Here is a 14,163-nt window from a genome sequence, read left to right as displayed (position 1 = left end):
TCTACCCACGCATGCAGGCAACTTGTAACATGTTTTCGTTTTAAATCAAATCTTTCACTTGATTTGAATTGACTTGTTTCTATTCTATTCTATTCAATTTCTGTATAGGAATGGATTAACACGAAAGTCCTTCTTAACCACAAAATCCATCTAAAAAAAGAAAAAAAAAGTTGATTGCCTGGAAAATGTCCTGGCATTTTGTCATGATCTGACAAAGCACAGGCATTATGAGCCTCACCAAAATATGGGAAAAGGATATATACACATATTACATCATTTTTCTACTAAACTTACTTGTCTCTTCCCTCTCCAACCACAATCATTCTCTTGCTGTCCTCGGTAAAGGCAATATCTCTGATTGCCCCACTAATGGGCTGGTACTCCTTATACAAGACATGTTCCTTGTTCACAGTGTCCCAAATCCTCACCTTGCCCGACTTGTCTGGATGGAAAGCATCGACAGAAGAAAATTATTGTGCACTCCTCAAGAGTCCAGGTAATGAGGAAGAAAACAGCTCAGTTCAATATCATCATGGTTCAGCCTGTGCTGACTAGCAATGTATTAAATCTTCATACAAGAACAATGTTGGTTAAAAAAAAATACAAACAAAAACCCCACAATTAATTTAAAACAACATTGTGTACCATCAATGGTAGATTTGCGAGGTGATGACATCATCACTTCTTGAAATATGCATATCATCGGCTGAGAACCAGAAAGCCGTTGTAGCAATTTGGGGGGGGGGGGGGGGGGGAATTGAATTGTTGGTGTATTACATTGTAGAGCCAGCTTGATCTTCTCTTCATAGTGGCATCAATCTTAAATCATTTCCATCTTCAGTATGATGTTAAAAACTAAAACCACATGGGCACTATTTTTGCCTGATGTTTGCAACAACTCTCTTAAATGTACTCAATTTCTATTTAATAAACTTTTTATTCATGAAAATGTACTGTTTCATGTCATGTTAGGCTCAAATCTTACAACAGGATTGTGCCCTTCTAGTTCTAAGCCAATGATATGGGGTTGTTATCACTGTTTCATTACCATGTGAAATATTCTCCAATTCTTTTTCTTCTTTGCAATTCTTCTTCTTCTTTACAATCTTGATGAGCCTCCTGCCATTTGTTTTGTTTTTATTCCTATGTTTTATCATTTATAGCTAACCTCAGGAATGACAATTTCAGTAACGTCATTTACTCCTGAAGATAACTACTGTATAAGCCCTTAAACTAAAGTGGGACCCTTCTGATGTATATGACCCAATCATTCACACATACCGGTACTCGAATACACTAACACTGCCAAATATGTATGATGTGATTTAACTCTGTAGTCCAGGGGCATTGCAACTGTATTATATGCAAAGTTTTGGCAGACAAAAGTGACCATGGTGACATGTGCCAATCTGACGCTACACAATCACTACTGTTCTCCACATAGTTGGTGGTGGAGTCAATGTACGATCCATCACATGGGGTGCGTACAATTTGCGTTCGCATTGAAATTTTACTGAAAAGTTCAGCACTCCAGTCATCCACTCCACCTTACCAGAAGAAGCAATATAGAAGCCACTTGGAGTGTACTTTGCATAGGTGGTAGCGTACTGGTGCTCATTGTACACATCACAAATCACCGGATTCTGCGGACAGACAGAGAGCGATATGGTAGAGACATGGCAAATTACTCATGAATTAGTTTTTCCACAGCCAATGTGCTGTACAGCCTGCACACGGAATAAAAAGTATTTCAAGAAAATCAACATGACAAATGTGGTGTTAAAATTGCTGGGGTTTTTTTAAAGAAAAATTCCCTTTTACTCAGGATTTTAATAGGCGTTAAAATATCACAAACAATATTCCAAAACTTGCTAATGATTAGCAGGCTTAGGACACTCATACGAGATTGTGATTGTGGGAGTGAAATTAATAGATCCATGGCATGACATTCAATTGCATTCAACATCATTTAAGGGGGGGGGGGGAGGGGTTACTCTCCCACTTAAACGGAATCTCTCCCCTAAAATTTAAATTTGAGAGGTGTGAGAGCAAGTCCTCAGAACTCTAGAGAAAATTCTATCCCATCACAATTAATGCCCAAAACTTTAAAATATTAATTTTAATAAATCAGCACGCACTACTGCTCGCTGCAATAGTAGCCAGATCTGAAAATAGTAGCTGCGCGTAGGCCATCGGTGTGTGCATGTTTCCTTCGTTCACCTCCGTCTGCACACAGCTATATCGAATACTGTCTATTGGTATCGCCTCATCAAGCCATATGCATCCGGAAGAGTAGATGCTGCCACGGCTGCCTAGTCAGTGGCCCAGTGCGGCGCGGCGTGGCAGCACCAACCTAGCTGTGTACGTGGACATTTGCATGCATTTGCGTGTTTTGAGAGTATTGTAGTACACTGACTGTACAGAAAATTATCGAGCTACGCAATTGAATGCAGTCGATAACGCCAGACGACTACTCTTAGATCAAGGCGCATGTAATTTTTGGCATTTTAGAGATTGCTCTACGACTCTTAATATATTGCTATATCTGTGTATGTTAGTAACGTTGCACTCTTATATCTCATAGCGATATTACCAGTACAATAACCTACAATGTCAGAAAACTAAATTTCTGTGTACAGATACACTTTAAGTGGACCAGCACAATATGAAATGGAAAGTTTGTGTGGGATTGAATCACAACATGAATTTAAAACTCCATTTGACATCATCTACCATTAAAAGCAGACCCAAAAGTGTGTCTTTAATGGATGACACCGTAAAGAGAAAATCGTCTCCTAATTCCCTTTATTTTTGTTTCTCAGCACCAAAGGTGTTACTAAGTGGTTGCCTTAAAGTTTCAGCAGGTGCTGGTCTAACGGACAGAGGAACTGTCATTTTAAAGGGACGATAAAGTTTTGGTTGAGACAAGGCTTAAGATTTCTAACCTTTCTTGGTGAGATAATGAGTGACCTCTTAAGAAATATGAAAGAGCATGTAATTCCAAGAAGAATTCAACCTTTATTTGTTGAAAATTGGTTTTGAAATGGCTGAAACATCCAAAACAACCCAATCCTAATAAAGGGTAGGATTCACCTTTTATAAGGATCCCTTTGTTTTACTTTGTTTCTGGATTTATATCTCAGCCATTTCAAAACCTGATTTTCATCAAATTAAGTTTAAATTCCTCTTAAAATTGTATGCTCTGTAGCATTTCACAAGTGGTTTCTTAGTACTTCACAAAAAGTTATAAGCTCAATCCTCACCTCCACCAATATTATACTGTCCCTTTAATTTTCTGGCTGAAACGTAATGTTGTCTTGACTGAAATTTTCCTAAGTACAATTCAATACAAAAGTAAGTAAAAAGACCAAAAGGATCAAGTTCCTACAATGTTTGTGGTCACCATGAATCTTAACCAAGTGAGGATGGACTGATTTTGCTTAAACACGCATTTCCCATAGACACCTGCCCGAGTATACTCAGGACTCGTCCTCAACAGGTTAAAGACCCAGTAGGGTGGGGGTAACCTGAGTGGTCTGATGGAATTGATCTTCAGTTGCTTCTCATTAGGGTATACTAAAAAAACCGCTAGCTCCCGTCAGTGATTGCGTGTATAATAGCATATCCTCATCGGCAACAGTTGACTCCAGTGGAGATTCTTCTCCTGTGAGTGTTCTTCACATAGAGATCAGTGATAAAACTGTGCACAATTTGTGACAAAGATTCTCAAATACACTACTCAAAAAAAAGAAAGTAAACACTTTTTCAAGTTCATATTTCTTGTAGAATGTTTGGCTAAATATCAAACGCATAATTTACCATTTACATATGAAACAGAAAGTCAGCTGTAAATCAGTAGTGCTTCAAAATAGTTCAAAAATGTTAGTTAGGGATAGAAACAACCAATGTAAAAATTTGAATCAGTATAATTAATGTTAAGTATCGTTAAATATATAAATTGTGAACTATAGTTATGATGAAAATGTTTCTGGACAAAACTGTCTACAGTTATGGTTCAGTGAGAAAAATAGTGATATCTCCTTATATCTAAGGCTTCATTGCGAAATGCTTACATAGTATGTAGCATGTTTTGTGATACAGTGCACTCCCATTATAACGAACATGGTCATAATGAAATTTCGATTCCAACGAAATAAAAAATTGAAGCTGCAACATTATCAGCTCTCTGTTTTTTATTGTTTACCGGGTATTTGTTTTAACAAAATTTCAATATAACGAAAGAAGACTGCTGGTCCTGAGGACTTCGTTATAACGGGAATTCACTGTACAACTGACCTACACATATGCATCAAATTTGATATCTCGAACATTTTTAAAATCACTGCTCCCAATGGTAAACAGTATCTTTAATGTTTTATATACCAGTATATACTAGTATGTGAACAAAAATTTAAACTTTATGCATGAGTGAAGACATTCGTTTTTCTCTTCCAAGGCACACACTTTAAGTAAAAATTGCAAAAATGAATAAGTTGTCTCTTATGTGGAAGTGCTCTTGCATATAACAATGAGAACAACAAATTTAGAATAAGAACACAAACTGATTTGCAAAAATAAACTTATGATCTCTACAATGTCTTTGTAGCCCCCAAAGATAAAGAAATGCTAAGAATAATGAGGAAAAATGAAGAATCTTCCAAGAAATCTGAATTCAAATGGCATTAGAGAAGAAGCAATATCAACTAAAATGGTAGAAATTCGAAATATTATTTCAAATTAGGACAATTAAAAGTAATATTTGGTTCTTGAATTCGTCTCATGAATTCTGAAATGTGATACCTAAATCAAAAGAATGAAATCAAGAAATTTTGTCCATTTCATCACCTTTGCCCCTTACTCTTTATGTCATCTGAAGTTTAAGTTGTGACAGAAAATTCTTATTTTGCCCTTTAGTTTTCCATTTTGTATTTGTTTGAAGATGTAAAGAGATACAAGGGAATGAATATACTTGTTATTCCATTCGTCATATCTCTCATAGTGTTAAACTGGTCTTTCGTTATCACTGCTATCTTGAAGGGCATTTGCCAATGACAAAATGTAAATTCCTGCAAATTTTACTTTTTGTGCCTTGGAGGAGAAAAACAAATATGTTCACTCATTCGTAAAATTCCCCTTTGTTTTACCCTACCACGATGATAGCCAATTAAATTACCTTTGATATGGTACATGAAACAACGATTTTTATCAAAATCTCATATATGAGAAATATGAACTTGAAAACGAGTTTACTTCCTTTTCTTGCTGAGTGTATATCCGAGCCAGGAAAGCCTCCCACTCTGTGGTATCCCCATGTTACCAGGCCTTGAACAGTATGACATCATCTTCTTACCTCAATATCCCTGATAAACACACTCTTGCCGTTAACATACAGGAAGTTCTTCCCTTTGGGGTCCCCAGTTAGGCAACAACGAGCCCCACGAGTTGTCTCCGGGGTAGATCCCAACACAGTCTCTGGATTGATGACATGAAGAATACATTAATATTACCCTATTCATCATGATAGTATGTGTACATGTTCAGCCAAACATTCTGAAGCTACTGGCAATTGTTACATGTGTTTATCTTATGAGCCATCCTACAGTTAGGGAAAAGATGGAATAAAAACAGCACTAGTTCTGTACCCCTGTTGCAAACAAATCATGACCAAAGACCATATATTAATTGTCAAAGGGCACTCAACCTTGTTCAAAACTTACACTTGACTTCAACATTCTTTTGCCAGCACCACACGACTTGTTGAGCAACAAGAACTTAGCTGAAAACAAGAGATTATTAAGCCGAGGGGTAAAGGTTGAGGTGTGAGTTTTCATCAATTTGTCTCCCTCTACAAATTAAATTTGTACGATTGCAACTGCTGATCTATAATTTAACAAATATGTCGGGGGAAAAAAGAGAACCACAGGACTATAACCTGTCATCTAGATAGCTTTCCAGGCAGCGACACTACCACCAGGCTATCCCTGGTTGCCGGCAGTGACACAATGAACTTGGAACAAATACCCAAGCTCTGAAATTCTGACACTGTTAAGTAGTCCAAGATGGACATGGCATTAATCAATGAAAGCAAGAAATTATTTAGCAGAGGGGTTAATCTGTTACTTTCATTGATACCTTGTCCACCTTGGACTACTTAACATAACAATGTTGTAGAAGCCAATATAGAAGCCTTTTGTTTACATCATCAGCTTCCAGCTGCACAGCACCTCGCCCGAGCAGAGCACACACTTTAGAGCATGTACATGATGCAAACCTCTAATATGCACAGCTTTAACTCCCAAGTTCATTGACACTATCTGCAAAAGATCAAAAATCCATAAAAATTTCTAGATCACTACAAAAATTTAATCATCTGTTCCTTGCGTCGTTATCAACTTTTCCTGCAAGTTTCATCCAAATCCATCCACAACTTTTTGAGTTATTTTGCACACAAACAAGTAAACATACGCCTATCAAATGGGATTTGACGTTGGTCACTGCGGCTGCGGTTGGAATAAAATTTAATTAGAGAACCCACCATGCTACTCACCTAGGTCATCGCAATGACAATGTCAATAGTAAGCAAATAATCAACGTTGGTGAAGGTGATGGGACAAACTATCACTTCCGAGGCGATCTGGATGTAGCTATCTTTCCGAAGCGCAGCTGAGGAAAGATAGCATACACATTCAGATCGCCCATGAAGTGAAAGTTTGTCTCATTGCCTGAAACTAAAAGTTGATTATTTGCTTATTCCACATCTATCTAGGGTCCTAGATATTCCCATTTTATTCCACATCTGAAACCGTTTTAGCTGTCTTTAGGTATCCTTGGGGCTTAGGCTACGTAGTTTACTTTAGACGCATGCGCGTACATGACAAAACAACGAACTTGCTCCGCGCACCGAATTAAAAGTGCATTGCACTGTGGACTACCACTTGACCTAGTTAAGTGATAGTCCACAGTGCAACGCACTTTTATTTCGCGCATACTCATCTCTCGTTAGGACTGTATGGACTGAAGAGATCAGCGAAACAAAGGGACTATCAACATAGAGTGTAACAAACTTTTCTTCTCAGGTGATGTGATGGGCAAAACTACACTTTATCACGTGATCAGCTCTTGACCAATCTTATGGCAAGATTCTTAGTATGTGGAATATAATAAATTATATGAAATACTTAATAGTAGCCCAAAATAATTTAGCCCCCTGAAACCCAGCATTGCCTAATAATTACATGGTCAGGGAAAGATACGAATGGTGTCATTTGGTTTCAGCCGGACTCAAATCTAAGGGTTTTATGCTTTTTATTTAACTAGTCCACCTAGGGTAGTCTGTTGACCGAAAGATCGGTCTGTATCCAGGGATGCAAAGTTCAAAAAATTTTTATGAGTGAGATTTTCATGACCCGGCATCTTGGCGCACGAATGTGCGTGCGAGCGAGGGTGTGGGAGGGTTTTCCCCCCTGATCACGGTAGGGAGCTTTTTCAATTTTTAGCCCTTATAAAATAATGGTGCGATCAGGTGCATACTTACAAGTAGGCCTAAGTGACTATTTTTTACTTATTTTGAAAGACAAAAGGGAAATCCTTTGAGCTATGCTCATTATCATAGGCCAAAGTTTCAGACTTCACCCGATGCGTGAGAAATATTGGTGCCATGCGTAAGATCGTGAGACGACCCCTAAATGCTTGAGTCTCACTCAGAATGCGTGAGACTTGGTAGCTCTGTGTGTATCTGGTTGTCAGGGATATGTTCCGCGGAAACCACGTCTGGCTTCTTCTTCACGGATCCCCTGATGGAGGAGAGCCGATAAAGTAAAAAAATGATAAAAGACTCTTCCGGACAGGGTGCTGTTCGTTATTCCGAAGGTTCGCTATTCCGAAGGTTCATTATTCCGAAGGGTCGTTAATCCGAAACAAGCAAATTCCCTATACCTAGAGGTTCCTTAATCCCAAAATGAAAAAGGGTTCGTTAATTCGAAAATTTGAGGCGTTATTCAGAAGGTTCGTTATTTCGAAGATTGGTTAATCCGAAAATGAAATTCGGAACTATGAACCTTCAGAATAACGAATCTTGTTAGGAATAAAGAGCCTTCGGAATAACGAACCTTCGGAATAACGAGCTGTAACCTCCAGACAGACAGATTTTTCCATCTATGGAAGAGAGCCGACAAAGCAAAAAAATGATAAAAGACTCCTCTGGCTCTGAGCTGGACAGACAGATTTTTCTGTCTATGAGACTAATAATATGGTCTTAAATATTAAGCAGTCAATTAACCAAAAAAATGGGTCTGTGGAGTGTAACTTGTCGGCGATATGTTCCGCGGAGACTCCGTCTGGCTTCACGGAATGTCTATGGAGATGGAAGAGAGCCATTAATGTAAAAAATGACGGAAAAAAACAAAACTCCGGACAGACAGATTTTTCTGTGAAATACTGTAGAGTCTGACTGAAGTGTAAGCAGTCAAGTGCAGTGCCCAGTGCATGGCATGCGGCGCGGCCGGCCGGCCAGTGCGCGGTGGTGTGGGGATGGGAAATCGTCCAAACATTTCTCCGCTATCCCTATCCTACCTGGGATTTTGGGGGCACTGCACTGTGTCCCTCTATTAAATTTCGCCTCGCTTGTTATGTGCTGATCGTACTAGCATAACCATAACATAGGCTCCTGACTTGAGGTGTGGTGAGTGAGAAATTAATTTGTGCTATGTCTAGTTCCTCTTCTGAGACAGCGCTGCGCTGAGGGCATGCATGCAGCCAGCCGTGAGTGCATATCCATATCCGCATGATGGCTCTTTACTTTTACTAGTTTTAGACGACCACTGCCACTGAATTATTGAAGTCTGTGATTTGATTTTGCGAGAAAACAAAACAAACAAAAGAAAACGCAACAGTGCACTTACTGCGTATTAATTTGGGTGGCATTTTGTCTTAGTTTTCCTGCTATGTACAACTCCAGCTCCAAAGAACGTCTCTTCTGTCCAGACGACTTTATAACGGTATCCCTTCCGTCACTCGTAAATACACGGATGGGACTAGGACCCACCAGCAGCACTTCGGTGGTGGCGGTGTCAAATTATGTACGGTTTCTCGAACCGCTGCACAGGTCTACCATCTGCCTGCCTGCAACGCAGTCTTTGCATTAGACACGCCCCGTGCGCACAATAAAAGTACAGTATTTTTTCCCCTCCATTTCGCAGCTTATGATTGGCTAATGCGCCCGATGTTACCCCATATATGGCAAGTTAACTGCGTACGCTTCCTAATATGGCATGAAGATAGACACATATCACTAGTATAGTACCTGTAAACAAGTATTCCACTCTAATTTTAACTTTGAGCTTCATTACGAATCATTTAAAAAAGAATGACAATATACACAAATGAACTTTTTATGATGTAAGAAAGCTGGCGGCAGACACAGCAAAGCAAAGATAGGATCTTTGGACAAACTGTCACAGTCTGAATTAATTTTCCATGACTGCGCAGTCCGCACGCACGGCGAACGCTACCGGTTGTGTTTGTTAATTATCATGGAATAGTCATTGTCTTGACAATACACAGACAAGTGCAGGTGCTATCTGATTTTCCAGTAGAGTCTATAGAGTTCCTAAATTTGGTATGCATACTTTTTAAAACGAAACTTCTCATCCCTATGCGCACACACAACGAAGTATACAGTCATTCTCAGTTTGAGCAAGTTCCAAACAAGCGTGAAATAACATACAGTGAATACACGTATTATAGTTTGTTATATTCGGGAAAATGCCTCTTGAAAACAAATAAAATGAAAACTATTCTGAGTTTTCCTCTCTATTCTCTTTTACTTAACAAATTATTGCGATAACATTGGAGTTGATTATTGATTCTGTTTTGTAGACACGTCCCTTATAACTTACAGTTATGTAAGTCGAATTCAAGTTCAAATTTTACCCCGAGGCCCATGTCATAAACAGCTGCTTATAATTTTTATGATGGCGGTCTCCTGTTTTTCTGTTATTACAATGTCTAGGAATACACAATTCATTTAAATCCCCCTTTTTCTAAACTTCGCTTATTGTAAAGACATCCCTATATATTCTGAATGAATAATCAATCATCACTTAGTTAATTTACAATAAATTGTCTGTTCTAACGATTTCTTTCTGAACTTTTTAAGGTGATATTATGCTATACGTCTTCGACCTATATCATGTTCATATTGTATGTATGTACTTTGAATTAATATTGTAAGACAGTATGCTAATAAGCTTATGCGTCGTGTAATGTTATTTTCTAATGTATATGTATTCTCTTGTTTACATTTATGTGTGATCCGACTGAAAAAAAGGCAGAAATAGGCTAAACCAACCTACCAACCAACCAATTAACCAACCAAAAATCGCAACAAAACCCGGGATCGCGAGCGAGGGCCGGTTTCATCCGAAAATGGGACCCATTGCACTCCCCATTGACCCGCAGCCACCCCCCCTCCCCCCACCCAAGGAAGATAGAAAACGTTCGCTGCCCCTGGTGTCTATTGAATAATGATTATATCACGCATGGTTAACTGAAATTCTTTTCTATCTTGTTTATGAATGTTATGCTGGAGTGATTGGTTGTTGTAAAGCAAATCAGATGAGCCTATATCTCCCATCTGTTTGCGCTCCTTTTACCAGCATTCTTCTTACCTTTAAATGTATTCCTTTTACCATGATATTCTTCTCCGTATATATCCACTCTAATATATAAAGTCTTCGGGGCGCGGTATAATAGCTGCTTTATTGTTGCGCTCACTTCATTGGAACTGGCTACATAGATCGATCTTGAATGTTATTATACATGTATTAATGTTTCCCCTTCATGACCAAGACTTCCCCTGTCTCTTTTGAGGACCCACAGGTATAGTTTTCTGTAATATTGTTCAAATCGCATAATTACACTTACTGTCAACATTGCTCTAGAAATGACTGTAAATCCGTCTGCAGCATGTATTATTTGTTTTCCTTTCTGTATCAATTTGAAGAATCTGCTATAGGCCTATCCCCGAGTATATTTTTGTCTTTTCTTTCTGTTTTCCATACCAACATAGACACCTCACATTTTCTCCTATGTTGTGTCCATGCTCCTCATCTCAATCTTCACATTCGATTCAATAATTGAAACAAGCTTGATGGAGGTTCCATCATATTTCTTTAGTATTTTTACTTAGATCCAAACTTTCATATTCATTGACCACCATTATGTTTGCAATAAGTCATTGTGCATTCTAATAATATAGCCGAATATTATGTAGGGCATATAGGCCTATCATATCTTATACTTTGTTATTGTTTTCATTGAGAAATATGAAAATACATTGAAATTGAAACTGAATATACTTGTAGGCCCTATATACACGGAGTGTAACTTTTACTTTAGGTCCGATTTTGATGAAGCATCCACCTGTTTGTGTGATTATTATTAAAGGCAATTTGTAGAGATGGCGTACCCTTTGGGTATAACACCTGGATCATGCAGACCGTTTTAGAACTATCCCGCAGTTTTATATAATTCCACATATTATTCGAGGGGACAGTATTCTGAACGTTCTTGAAATTTGGATGTTTTGTCAAAACATTTTCAGAACATCTTTTACGGAAAGTTTCCGACTTACTTAAAACGTTTCAAATGAACGTTAAAAACTTTTTTAACCGTTAAAAAAAAACAATAAAAACCTTTCAAAATGTTTAAGGACCTGCTGAAAACCTTTTAAGAATATTCAAAACAGGGCAATTCCAGTAACTCCGTAAAGGGGAGGCGCCTTTACGAAATTAAAGGGGGCGCATCCCCCCCCCCCCCCTCCATTGTTCTTTTTATTTCTTTCGTTTAACAAAAAAAGCAAAATAAGTATTAAAGGAGAAGGCGCGCGCCCGGTGCGCCTCGCCTGGATCCGCCACTGCAATCCGTTCTAATTCTGTGGACGTTCTGCGGACGTCGCCACGTTAAAAAAAAACAAAAAAAAAAAACAAAAAAAAACACGTTTTTAAGAATGTCTAAAAAAAAAACTAGTCTTACGACCCTTTCCAGAACGTTTTAGGGAACCTTCATGATCATGATTTGATTATCAGTCTAGAACGTCGTGCGGACGTAACGACTACTCTGTATAAACGTGTAACATCCGCCAGCTCTACGGGAAAGATGAAGTGGAGCTCCTCTCTCTGGTCCGTCTGGGCCTTGCCCTTGACCTTGGGACGGGTGGTATGGAGGATGAGCACAGCTGGAAGTTGGCTACGGACGAGTACCCTCGAGTACGAACAATAGGACAATACACAAATCATCACGTTCTAGGTTGTGTGGTCTGCTCTGTACCCGTAGATGCCCCTTGTGTGACGTGTGACGCCCGACGTGTGTAACCCGGAAAAGATCAAGACCATCACTGCTCATCTGCTCGCGGCAAGTTGTGTTGATGGGATTACCTGCTGGCTGCTGTGTTATCTGGGCCGGGAACCTTTCTTGCCATCAATCAAAGTTCAACATAGAAATCAGCAAAATATACGGATCATTATTTTTTAGAGATCACAAGAGGTAGGTTCTAAGTTGTTTCAAAACTTGACAATTAAACGCTAGTTGAACGGCACGACGCGTGTTCAACGGGGGAACGGGGAGGGGAAAAGTACCGGCTACCGCGTTACCGGTATGAAATGTCATGTCACATCAACAGTGTCAGTGATGAAAAGTGTTCATTTCAGTACATTAGTAGTTAGTGAGTACCCTGGTACTACCTAGCCAACAGTACAGTGAAATCGGCAAAGATAGGACAGGGTTTAGGGGGCGAATCGTGATTGGACTGTAGCTGGTTTAGAGTGTAGTGTTTGTACTATTGTAGGCCTAATATTTTGCTTTATTGCTTGGTCTTCCTTTGACCGAAAGATCGGTCTGTATCTGTCCGTCGGGGAATGTTCCGCGGAGACTGCGTCTGGCTTCACGGATCCCCTCCGATGTCTACGGAGGACAGCGTTAATGGCAAAATATAAAAGAGTCCTCCGGACAGACGGATCTTTCTGTCTAGGTCTTCCTGTGACTTCTCGAGAAATTGTTGTCTATTTATTTATTTATTTATTTTTTTTTACTAGATTCAAGGTCTACTAACTATTCTTGGTGGTCTAGTCTAGGCCTAGACCTAGCAGAAATTAATGTATGAGAGCCCTGTACTAACTGGCGACTTCAACTGGTAGTGGTACTAATTTCTGGAGCGCCCTGCCTTGCCTTTGAACTTTGAACCTTGAATGAATGAGTACCAGTACAACAAGTACTCTCCCAAAAGCGAAGACGCTGTCCTGGAGAGGGCTGTGCTGTGCAGTGTACTGTAGCATGTGCCTGTGGTGACGTGAGCTCAGGTGCAGGTGTTTGGTGCAGGTGTGCCTCTCATTACAGCATCTTGGAGGGTAGGGGGCGGCGCGCGGCGCCATCTGTCTAATGACAGGTAGGGCTGCACTCCTAAAAAAGGTCATCAAAGTACCTGAAGTTACTACTTTGGCAGGGAGAGTGTTCCAAATTCTTATGGCTCTGGGGTGAAAACTGTAAAGGTGGCAGTTGACTCTGGAGTATGGTTGGAGGTTAAAGGGTGTGTACAGTTCTGGTTGAGGTGAGGATTTAGCTTTTAACATTTTGTGAGATATTCAGAAACCACTCTATGAAATGTCAAAGAGCATGCAATTCTAAGGGGTATCAAAAGTTTATTTGATGAAAATCAGTTTTGAAATGGCTGAGATATCCAAAGACAAGGTGAAACAAAGAGATCCTAATAAAAGGTGTGGCCTGTCGGCTTTTATCATTATCACTTTTTTGGATATCTCAGCCATTTGAAAACCAATTTTTGTCAAATAAACGTTGAATCCTTCTTAAAATTACATGCTCTTTTATATTTCATGAGAGGTTTCTCATTATCTCACTAAGGAATGTTCAAAACATGAATCCCCACTTCACCAGTACTGTACAGTCCCTTTAACCCCGGGGCGCTCCTTGAAAACAGTTATACTGTGGGAGCTACGCGTTGGGGCTGGTCGCAGTTAGTTGGAGGTATGACAGGTTGTGGTTCCTTGTGTTATTTTGTGCTATCCTGATTTCTTCTGGCATGGCTATGTTGACAAAACCATATATGTAGTGGATCTTGTACAACATCTCGCACTGATGGAGGATGCGACG

At 39.4% G+C, this 14,163-nt stretch overlaps 1 protein-coding gene across 1 annotated transcript in view; it reads right to left on the bottom strand.

Moving 5' to 3' along the window:
* Positions 1-9,111, bottom strand: part of LOC139708681 (WD repeat-containing protein 1-like) — a 38,535-nt gene extending 29,424 nt beyond the window's left edge. Inside the window, exons 1-4 of the mRNA XM_071620614.1 lie at positions 8,901-9,111; positions 5,351-5,472; positions 1,553-1,643; positions 295-442 (exon numbers count right to left, since the gene is read on the bottom strand). Of these exons, the coding sequence (XP_071476715.1) occupies positions 295-442; positions 1,553-1,643; positions 5,351-5,472; positions 8,901-8,922 (383 nt within the window). The 5' untranslated portion in view covers positions 8,923-9,111. The remainder of the gene's footprint in view (positions 1-294; positions 443-1,552; positions 1,644-5,350; positions 5,473-8,900) is intronic.
* Between the last annotated feature and the right edge of the window lie 5,052 nt (positions 9,112-14,163).

The sequence above is a fragment of the Diadema antillarum genome, unplaced genomic scaffold (genome assembly GCF_040938485.1).
Source record: "Diadema antillarum isolate AM-2024a unplaced genomic scaffold, OU_Dant_1.0 seq00001366_RagTag, whole genome shotgun sequence".
NCBI lineage: Eukaryota > Metazoa > Echinodermata > Echinoidea > Diadematoida > Diadematidae > Diadema > Diadema antillarum.
Note: the sequence above shows the minus strand (reverse complement) of the source record. Positions and strands in the feature narration are given on the sequence as shown.